Source organism: Cynara cardunculus, assembly GCF_001531365.2.
Source record: "Cynara cardunculus var. scolymus isolate 2C chromosome LG 2, CcrdV1, whole genome shotgun sequence".
Classification (NCBI taxonomy): domain Eukaryota; kingdom Viridiplantae; phylum Streptophyta; class Magnoliopsida; order Asterales; family Asteraceae; genus Cynara; species Cynara cardunculus.
The window spans coordinates 2,903,591-2,915,630 of NC_037529.1; the positions used below are offsets into that span (position 1 = coordinate 2,903,591).

General features: G+C 30.5%; 1 protein-coding gene across 1 annotated transcript; it reads right to left on the minus strand.

Annotated features, from left to right (window-relative positions):
• Positions 1-119: 119 nt before the first annotated feature.
• LOC112508235 (desumoylating isopeptidase 1-like) lies at positions 120-3,741 on the minus strand. Its single transcript, XM_025113026.1, has 4 exons — positions 3,733-3,741; positions 3,530-3,633; positions 1,914-2,230; positions 120-442 (listed from the first exon to the last, which is right to left on the minus strand). Exons 1-4 carry the CDS (start codon positions 3,739-3,741, stop codon positions 120-122), a joined length of 753 nt encoding a protein of 250 aa, XP_024968794.1.
• Between the last annotated feature and the right edge of the window lie 8,299 nt (positions 3,742-12,040).

A 12,040-nucleotide genomic window follows, 5' to 3' on the forward strand; every position in this document is an offset into this window, starting at 1 on the left:
GGTGCATTTAGTCTACCTCATCCGGTATTAGAACACAATATGAATTGACAATAAAACCCATGCCAAAAACTGGACAAAAAAAATCCAGAAATTTTGGCAAAAAAAAAAAACTAACGAATTTAGCCATCTTTAGGTGGCGGCGCCACGGTGGGATTCAGGAAACCATATTTTTCCATCACGTTTTTGGTTGCGAGTGCTGCAGCTTCACTGGGGCTAAGCGTACCCTGCGCCCTGATTGCAGCAAACTCCTTGGCGATCTCGTCTTGCACTTGGCTCCTGGCATTTCCGAGAGGATCAACCAGTGGCTGCAGACAAACCTTTTGATCATCCGAGCCTTCATTTTTGCTGCTTTCGGAGTTCATTCCTAGCGGTTGAGCGAACTGACAAACTTTTGGGACTTCACCTTCCCTTAATGTAGACTCCATACTTTGTATCATTGGCACTGCAACATATATAACATGACCTTGAAAATTAAATTGCACCTCTTTGGTTGGAGAAGACATGTCTTTTGGATAAACCCTCTAAAAAGTCCGAACAAAGAAAGAGTAGTTCCAATATATATATATATATATATATATAGAGAGAGAGAGAGAGAGAGAGAGAGAGAGAGAACCCTTAGAGTGTGAGAACATGTGAAACCCCCGGATTTATTTTCAAACTAGCCTTTGAAGAGAGAAGGAAGTTTCATCATATATAGAGGAGAAATGGTCCAAGTCTGACTTATTTTATGGTATCTAACACGCCCCCTCCAACGAAGGTTAGATGGGCACATATTGTCCCAAGAGTGCCGACTGCCGAGAAAGGGGATAGATGAGTACAAATTGCTCCAGAGTGTCGAGTCCCTTGAATAGTAGACCTTGACTCAGATACCATGTGGGAACATGTAAAAAATGAGGTTCCAACATATATAGAAGAAAATTGGTCCAAGTTTAGTCAATGTTGGACTCTATAAAAGGGATCATGTCTAACCAACGTGAGGCTCAACGCAGGCTATACGGAGACGGTTCCCAAAGTGTCGAGCCCCTAGAGGTGGTAGGCTCCAGCCATATGATAAGATATTAGATATGTTCCTTAAAAAGAGCAGGGAAGTTCCAACAAATATAAATGTTAAAGAGACCATGTCTAGTTAATGTGGGACTCTAGCAGTATCAGTCCCTCCCATATCATCAATTTAACACAAAGATCTAGCCTTTAAAATGAAACCTACATTGTTTCTTGCAAACCCAAAATTGATGTGGATATGTTTCAAATCTCACACCAACAATGGTTCTATTTGGAATATACATCAAATAGTTATAAATTTTTTTGAATAGTTGAAGAGAGTCCACAACAATTTGAAATGAAGGCCGGCACACACATGACCTTGAAAATCAAATTATGTATCTTTGGTTCAAATGAGAATAGGGTCAAAGTAAGATCATATGTGATTTTACACTATAAATCACATGTGATTAAGGACGGTCAACCTAGGGCGTGAGTGCTTGGCACAGCGACGACCCAAGAGGTTCGATCGTTTCCTTAATCCCACGTGATTCTTAATATAAAGTCCGATGTGATATAGGCATTCTTTTGGGCTCTTACTTTGATCATTTCTAGTTTGAACCTCCCTATATATATTGAATACGTCATCGATGCATATCTATTATGTATGCAAGTTTCGTTGAAATTCATATATTGTATATGCATATTTTATTCATAAATTAGAAAATTTTATCCATCATTTGGGATCATAACAAATTAAAAGTTGTTCTTGCTACCCGACCGAAAGCGCCAGCCATACTACAGGAGCTGGCCATGCCCGAAGTCGTTACCTTAACCGCAAAGAGTAGTGTATTGGTTCTTATGATTATTAAAATATTTATGGTTCTTATTTGATTTTTTTCCCCTAACAAAGGAAGGGATTGATAACTTACTCATAAGAGGGGCCAATGGACTGCTGAGGACTTCGTTTGGGAGGTCGAGAATGTACTGGGGGATGGAGGTGTCTACCAGAAACTTTGCAACTTCGTTGCTAAAATTATTGCAATTATGCTTCAGTAAACTGTATGTTTCTTGGGTGTAGCGTGGGCTTATCTCCTCTAAATAAGACTCAAATTTATCCTTTGAAACCTTGGTGACACCAAGATCAATCATTCGGATTGGAGTCCCATATGGTGCCGTTCCAACAGGAGCTCGATATATGCCACCACCAAAATAATACTCGATACCATACACCACTACTCCTGTGTGCCTGTGTTTTTTATAGAGGAAAAAGAAGAACAGATCATGTCAGATTTTTGGATGTAAATTCTACATTGTGTGTTCCAATTTATACAAAGTGAGAACATCGACAAGGGAGCTTTTTGGTGAGGTCATTGGCCACTTAAGATTGTGAAAGAACTCCTGACCATAAAAAGCCACTTTTTGCATGTAACTGCACCGACTCTCAATAAACTTGTTTTGCTTGGCCACCCTAAGCTTGTAGGTCGCAATATTTTGGAAAAAGCTTCGATGAAAAAGTTTACAATTGTGGATGCTATTATGAAAATATGATTGTGGGTCCGTTCTACACAAATAAAAATGGGACCTACAAAATAAAATAACGAAAATAGTATAAAGCCATGATATCTAAGAGATTTCCAACATATTTTTTTAAAATAAGGAAAATGGAGATTTTGAACCAATTTTATGCTCTACGGATTCCCTAAAACAATCATCAAAATGGAGAAAGTAGGAATTTTTTTTTCTCTAAATATGGAGAACACCAAAAAATGATTAACATGTGAGAGAGATATTTTTTTAATATATTTCCACCAATAGAAAACTTTAAAAATAAATATTTAAAGAGAGAAATAATATTTTAATAGATGAATTAAATATTTTAATAATATAATCAATGTTGGATTTTCCGATCTGAAGAATTTGTTGGAGATAAATGTAATTTTTTTTAAAGATTTTAACTTTTGATTCTCGATTTTAAAGAAATTTTGGAGAATTATGAGATTTTCTAAGAATCTTATAACCATACTTTCAGGTTAACTCCTGAGAAAGCCTAGTGCACCAATGCTTCCACGCTTTTCAAAGATGGGGATAGAGGTTTTTACATGCAGTCTTTTCTTACATCTTGCAAAGAGACTATTTCCATGGCTACTATCTCAATGACAGTCACTATTCCGTTCTCAGGCCCTATGTCAAAGGCTCAATCATTAGCAAGGAAGTCGGTGGTGGATCCAAGATTTTTGACGAGGGTTATACACCATCATAATAATTTTGTACTCTTTTACACCATAAAGAGAAAAATACAGGATATGCACGTGCATACCTCATGGACAACATAAGAACATTAATGTTTCTTCTATGTTGTTTTATCCATATAGTGAACACCTATTATTAGCCTCTCCCATAGAATTAGCCTTTAGTTAGGTTGATCCATGTGAATCAACGTGTTGTGTGTGTGCGATCATCCTTAAACATGGTTCGGCAAAAGGACTATGCTCACGTGAAAATAAAATGCAGTGTATAAGAAAGGAAAATGGGGAACGATATGCACCATATGCCTTCAATCGCCTTCCCCAAAAACGACATTGAGACCTGCTTTGCTAGCCCTTGGCTTAAGTCATACACATGCAAGCACACTTTGTGGCCCTCCTGTGACTGGAATTCAGAATTAGCTTGTTATAGATGGTATATCTAAGAGTAAACCAACTAAACCATGACATGTTAACATTTAATAGAACAGTTAAAACCTCATACCTCAGCCATCTTTCAACAAGCATATATAAACAAAAGTTTGAGGTGCTTAGTGCCTTGTCTATAACGTCTCTGACTAAGCTGAACAACGGTGAACCCTTTTCAAACAAAACAAATTAACAAGAAAAAGAAAGTACGGTGAGTATCAAAACAATCCCACTAATTCATATGAGGCCAACAATGACTTGTTGAAATAGCATATCATTGTATATAACCATTGTCAATTCTTCTGCACCATTGTTACTTTTTAAACTTCTCTGATTTGAAAGAAATCGTGAAACCAAACTTTGACAAAGTCGTCAATTGACATTTGATGATAATGTGAGTTATCCTTTATTCAAGATGTCATATGAATTACTTTGTGCAGAAAGAAAAAGAAATCATGATTCATGAATATCTACCTACATACAAGTATTGAGAATTGCAAGTCCTTTTAAATTTGATAGAAGAAGTTTCGAATCTCTGAAATCAGAAGTTGATTTTTCTAATAACAGAGGGTGTAGTTACGAATCACCAAGATATTTGAAGCATCACATATTACAAAAATAACATAAACCTATACATTCGCACAAGAAGAAATCCAGCTTATCACAAACAAAAAAAAAAAAAAACACCATGAAACTCGCAATACACGAATCAAATTCATAATCGGCATGCATTTACCTAATTTTCATCGTACACAAATCGTATTTATTTAGATCACGAAAACAATTAAACACCGATCCAAAAAACATAAGAATTGATTACAGATTCCATACTATACATAAAATCTCTCACGTTCCAATGACAATTTGATGATAACTCAACAATCAATCTCTTCCGCAGAATCTAGGAACAAAATTACGAAACTCGATCGATGAAATGATGCACAGACGCATGTATAACGAATCAAAATTAACAGATGAATTAGGAAATTAAGAAGACGATGAATTTATGAACATCTTACCTGAAATGATGCATCAAAAAGGAATTGAAGGTAGAGAGAAAAACAAAAGTTTGAGAAGGAATTTATATAGAGAACCATGAACAAATTAGGAGCGCATGGATCTCTTGATTTGTCCATCATATTCTAGAATCTATGATCAACGTACGAAAAGCATGGGTTAAATGTGGCCTCTTATTCGTTAATTACATAAATAGTCCCTTCATTAACTTTTAACTTGCAAATACTAAACGGTTAACTAAGTAAGTGTTTACCTGGTCACATTACCATACAGGATGAATATGGTAAGGGCCAAAAATTTTACTGGTAAGAGTGAGACAAGTACCAAAAGTCTTTTTATGTATGTGAGGACGATGACTCTTACCATGATAAACATTTGTTGGGTAAATTGTTGCATACAATGCCGTTTTGATGGACTAAAATCTTACGCGGTAAGTAAAGGATAATGTTAAATTTTACCAGTAACCACTTACCGAGTAAGTGCTTGATAAACGGCCCCTGAGCATACCACTTATGAACACCCTACTACAACATTTCTTAATGTTGTTTTCATTGTGTTCACAATGTCTACATAGTTAACCACAAGGGTGGTGCCTGATTGGTTTGAGTTTGGCTCCAAAGGTTAAAAGTACCAGAAGGTCCTAGGTTCAAATCCAATGAGGAAAAAAAACCACCTTGTGGCCACGGAGGTTCAAATGCAGTGACTCTGGGCTATCTGTAAAGCATGTGATCACCCTGGAATTAGTCAGCTCGCATAGCGGGTTGGATATCCAGGTTAATCAAAAAAATGTCTACATAGTTGATTGTGAATGTGTGTATGTGTATGTTATAGAGGAGATGATATATATAGAGAGTTGGGAGGTTCAAACGAGAATAACATTCAAATAAGAAAACAAGAGAATATATATCAACCATCCACTTATAATTTAATCAACGGTTGAAAAAAAAAATGGCAATTATTGTAATTATAATAAAATCCATGTTTTTTTTTTAGAAGATTAATGGTGTCAAGAGTAAAATCGGAAACAAAAAGAATTAATTTTATAAATATATTAATTAGAGGACCAAGTCTCACAAGATGGTGTTCGAAATGCAACGCATGTGCTTCAAATGGATCGCAAGTAGGTCACGAGGCAAAAAGTTGGACTAGGCAACGTGGATCACAGATCCAGTGGAGGCAGGGCATTAATCAGTTGGTCGTTGTTTACTTTGTGTGACGGCATCCAATAGGGTCTGTCAAGTCTGTCGATTGCCTGTGCAGGGGTTGTTCCGATGAGGTTTGCGTTTGTTTGTTCTGGTCACTTCTTGTTGGTTTTCTTCTCGCAAACTGTCTGTGGACGTGCTTTTTTGTTTCGTATGGTGTACTTCTTTCGTGTACCGTTTTTGGTTGGTAATAAGTTGGATTACGTTTCAAAAGGGCTGTTTATCAAACGCTTACTCGGGTAAGTGAACACCAAGTCATATTACCTTACTGGATAAATATGGTAAGGATCAAGAATCTTACTCGGTAAGAGCGAAACAAGGACAAATAGTCTTACCCGGTAAATGAGGGCGACAACTCTTACCACGGTAATCGTCTACCGGGTAAATTGTTGCATACGATATCGTTTTAGTGTACTAAAATCTCATCCGATAAGTAAATGATAGTGTTAAGTTTATCGGTAAGAACTTACCGATTAAGTGTTTGGTAAACGACCCCTAAATAGGAATTAATTGTACATCCAAATATTGGATTTATAAAAAAAGAGACCTCTAATCCCAAAATGATAAAGTGGAATATTGAATTCATATGGTATTAGGAACTGAAATTTAGATTAATGCAAGCATTTATTAAAGCATTTAACACATTTACAAATTTCTATGCACAATTACAATTGCATCAATTTCTATTCCATTTTAGTGCTTCAATATCATTTTTTTTTCTTTTTTTGATTTCTTTTTTAATTCCATAAATAATTAAATAAACGGTTGGTTGATGTCTGTTAAATATGAGGTTGTTTGTACTTTAATATTATTTATTTTAATAATTAATTACATTATTAAAATATTTTATAAATTTATATCTAATATATCTTAAAACGTGTTTAACCTTATTGGTTGAAACGTGTATGTGGTCTTTGTTTTTTATGAGTTGTTAAAGTCTGAAGTTTGATTTCACTTCTGATTTATAAGGTATGTTGCTGAAGTCTGAAATCCGGATTAGTAAGACTGTTCGTTTTTTACGTTTGAAGTCTGAAATCTGAATCGATCAAATTAATGCAAAAAAATATAGAAGATAAATAGTTTTTGCTAACAAATTCTTCCAACTCCCAAAACATGAACCATTTTTATAGAGGATATATATAGCATTTAAGAAGAAGTGTTAGACTAACGTCTAGTGAACTCAATACATTTAATATATTTAACAATATAAAAAATAGAGAACACCCAACAAACTTTTACATAGGAAGTTATGAATGTATTTTCATCTTCATCTTACTTCTAACCGGGAATTGCAATGTATTTTGTATCGATTTTTATTCTGAAAAATCTATTTTTAGCAGCTAATTTGACATATACGACAAAACATTTCAAGCAATAAAAGTTTTCATTTTTTATATAGTTATTAGAAGGGTACTCGCGCAATACAGCATGATATATCTCGATTTTAATGTTTCGTTTTAATTTGTATCTGTAGATGTTATAATACGGGTATATGATTTATTTTTTAATAAAGTATCAGTTTGAAGATATTATAAAACTTCGAAAATAAATATATCGATATTGGTATCAAATTAACTATTTAAAAGTTTTTATTTTTGTGTAGTTTCTTTAATGCAATTCTTATTATAATTTAATTTAGAATTAATACCAAAATAATTTATTTTTGATTTGATACTATAATTTTTTATAAGGATAATAATTAAGTATTCTGATAGAACTCAACAATTTTATCCCAATTATATTTTAGATTTTTTATAGTTAAAATGAAATGTTTATCTGCAGCAAATTCAAACATGAAATCTTAATAAGTCATACTTACGTATAGTTTATTTGTGATCTTGAATTTTAAGTAATATGCATCAATAAACAATACTTTATGCATAAAAATTTATTTTTAGGAGTTTTTTTTCAAATGTTTTATAATATATTATAAATAATATGTTTTTCAATTACATAAAGAATATAATAAATTTTATTAATTACATAAAAAATTAATAATATTTTTTAATTTTAATAAAAAAGCAAGTTTCCCAAATGAAGTCGTGAATATATGAAACACGGCATTGCTCTTTCAGAAAACAATAAACTTTATAAATATTAATTTATTTTATGTATAAAAGAGAAATTCAACTATTGATTTTTCTTTACCATTTTTGCGAATACAATTTACTTTTTAAATAAAAAAAATGACAACGTAGGGATCCTTTGTTTACCTCTTAATAGTTCAATTAAAAGACAATTTTTGAATCATTAAGAGATAAATCATGTTTGGCAAACAAAAAATATGTCTATTAATTGTTCTAAAACCCTCTAAATGATTTTGTATTATGAGTTTCCCTTATCCAATAAGCGCCTAATTCATTGTAAACAATTACCAAACAATAATATTTTATTTTGCACTATATCATGAGAGCCTCTTAATCATTCTGCACCAAAACATTCAACAACTACCAAACAGTCTCGTATAGTTGGTGTTGTTGACATGAGAATTTACTGTTACAAAAATAAGTAATTTATGAAAATAATAAAAGTTTATTTATTATAATCTACATATTTTTAAAAGATGATTAAAGTTTATTTAATATCATTAATATTTTAGATTATAAAATAATCTAGATATTTATAAAATCATATCTATACTATATTATAAGATATTTGATAAAAACTATTAAAAACATTATTTATGCATGAACAACTGTTAAAAACATTATTTATTGCTAAGGAAAAAATAAATTATTTCACTATTTAATCTAAATTAAATTATAATAAAAAATTGAATTAAAGAAATTGTAAAAAAAAACGAGAAAGTTTAAATAATTTAATTTGATATTAATATCGGTATATATTTTCAAGATTTTATTATGTCTTCAAATTTATTTTTATTCAAAAGTAAAAACATTATCTTTATCGGAACCACATAAACCGTATTATATCAATAGAGACAAAAAAAAATAAAACGAAACATTATAATAAAGATGTATTTCGCTGCATTACGCGAGTACCCTTCCAACATTCTTTAGACTAGATAGAAAATTGAGATTGGTTTGTATGGTTCATACTAATTAAATAATTTCTATTTAAAACTTATCTTTTAAAGTAATCATTAGAAGTTGTTTAAAATCATTTACTTTTATATGCTAAACGTTTCTTTTTGTACTTAATGAATAATAATGCTTATTAATAAGCAATTAATTAAAAAATCAATAACTTTTTAGGTACAAAAATAACTTTTAGGCATAAATTGATTATTGAATAAAAAATCGTTAATTTTTTATAGCAACTGGAAACCTGCCCCTCACATTAGTATTTAATTTATGAGTTGTTTGTTTTCTTCTTAATAGTTCTATTAAAAGACAGCTTATGAAACGTTAAGAGTTGAATCATGTTTGATAAAAAAATCTCTGCTTGTTAATGGTTCTAAAGTTCTTTGAATGATTTTGTATCTTGGGTTTCATTTAATCATTAAGCGCGCTAATTTCATTGTAAATAATTATCAAACAATTATATTCATTTTGCACTATATCATGAGAGACTCTTAATCATTCTGATAACTTAATTATTCTGCCACAAACTATTCAACAACTGTCAAACAACTCTTAACTTACACTAAACCCGCCCCCTAAATACCAGCAATCTCGACCGGTTTCACACGAAACCTGCCTCCAATGATACTAATGTGAGTGAACAATTTGTTGACTCATTCAGCAGCTAAAACTAGCTGGGACTTGAGATCAAACCCAAGACATGTCTTGTATTTAGACAAAGTTGTCGTGCTACTTACCATTTGAGTTACAATTTTTTTTAAATAATTTGGTTTTTTAGGATATTTTATTATTAAAAACAATTGTTTTTTAAGTGACAAAAAATGGTATTTTTATAAGGAGACGTACAGTATTTTCATATAAATATAATTTATTTACTTATGACATTTTTATTATTTAAAATCTCAATTAAAATATATAATTGGTTTTTTTTTAATAAAAATGGGCCAATGATATGAGACTACGTTTTAGCGGGAAAAGTCTTGTAAAAAGATTCGCCTCCTGAATTTTGCATCGGTTTTAAGGAGATGCTCCTACCAATAAAACCTTGGCGGCAACCACGAGTAATACCCTTTGAAATTACTTTATTGCCCTTTATTGCATAAAAATATATATCTAAAATATTAATAATCGTATTTCCTTTTGAAATTAAATATTATGAAAAATATTTAATTAATATTTTTTTAAATATTTTATATCTGATAAAATACTTTTATGTCAAATTATTACGTTGGCTCAATTTGGTTCACTCTCTTTTTGCAAAAAAAATGTTTATATACATAATTTACAGAATATTTTTGTATTAAGTAATAGAGTTGGTTCGTTTTAACTTTCTTTTATTTTTTGGAGAAACTCTGTTTATATTAAAAATTCTTTTATATCAGTTGAGTTCAAAATAATAACGAAAGGTAATGATATGACTTTACTATATATTTTATACTGAAATTGAATCTAAAATTATATTTTTAATATAACTAAACTTCATTATATAATTATGAGTAAAATAAAATAAGCCTATATATAAAGAAGCAACATGTTAAGGTACTGTCCCAAGGTTTTTGCATTATATTTTTTGAGTTAAAATCAAGTACAATGGTTATCAATACTTTTTACTGTTTTAATTTTTGGATCTCTAACTTAAAACTTATGTTCGACCATTATAAATGTATCAAGCGTAAATGCTTCCCATCAATCATTTCATCATGAAAATTAGATTCGGCGTTATATTAAAAGAGTCAAACTATAAGTAATGCTATGTTTATATGAGTTATAATGAGGTTTAGTCATTTGAGAACTCTACAATTTATGAGATCCATAATAATTATTTTATGTCAATAATTTAAGATAACTGATGCGTCAATTAATTCGTTTTTTTAGAAAAGTTCAAATTCCATATATACATATACATGTATAGAAGATATCTATATATATATATATATATATATATATATACACACACACACATATATATGTATAAAGTATATTTCAAATGCAATCATGTCCATTTGTACAACTAATGCAACTCAATCAATTTAAATATTCATGAAAATGATGATAATTCATCTATTATGATTTGAACATTTATGAAGATGATCATAATTCATTAATTATGATCAATACTTTATACTAGGAAACGATCAATACTTTTATGAAATCACATATTTATCAAATGTAAAGGGTTGCATAATAAGTTAATAACCCACCTCTATATGCATATACATACACACACACACATACACACACACACACACACACATATATATATATATATATATATTCCATATAATTTCTTTAATTTAATTTAAATTTAATAATGAAGTCATTTATTTTTTGTTTCATAATATAATTTTTTAATAAAAATAATAATTAATATTTTGTTAGAATTCAATAATCATCCTAAATATATTTTATATTTAAAATAAGATACATATTTAAAATTTAATTATGTTTATCTGCAATTAGTTACACGAATTCAAACATGAAACTTTAATAATTCGTAAATACATATAATTTACTTGTAATCTTGAAGTTTAAATAATATACATCAATAAACAATACTTAATACATAAAAAATGATTTTTAAGAATTTTTATCAAATATTTTATAATTAAATTATGGGAGTTAAGTTTTTGAAGAGAATAAAGAAAAAAAAAGCCATTGTTGTTTGTGCAAATAGGGCCAAAGGGAATAATTAAGTACGGAAAAAGCCGGAATATATGGAATCAAAAGAATGAATTAGAGCCACTAATATAGACATTTATCCTACAATACTAGACCCTAACAAATAGATATCTATATTATCTGGTTTAAATGAAAAGGTTAAATACCATAAAATATAAGAAAATAAGATTAATGGGCCGTTTATCAAACGCTTACTCGGGTAAATGAACACTAAGTCACATTATCTTACCGGATAAATATGGTGAGAACCAAAAATCTTACCCGGTAAGAACGAGACAATAACCAAAAGTCTTACCTCGTAAGTGAGAGCGAATACTCTTACCACGGTAAAGCTGACCGGGTAAATTGTTATTTACGATACCGTTATGGTGAACTAAAATCTTACCCGGTAAGTAAATGATAGTGTTAAATTTTAGCGGTAAGCGTTTACCGCATAAGTGTT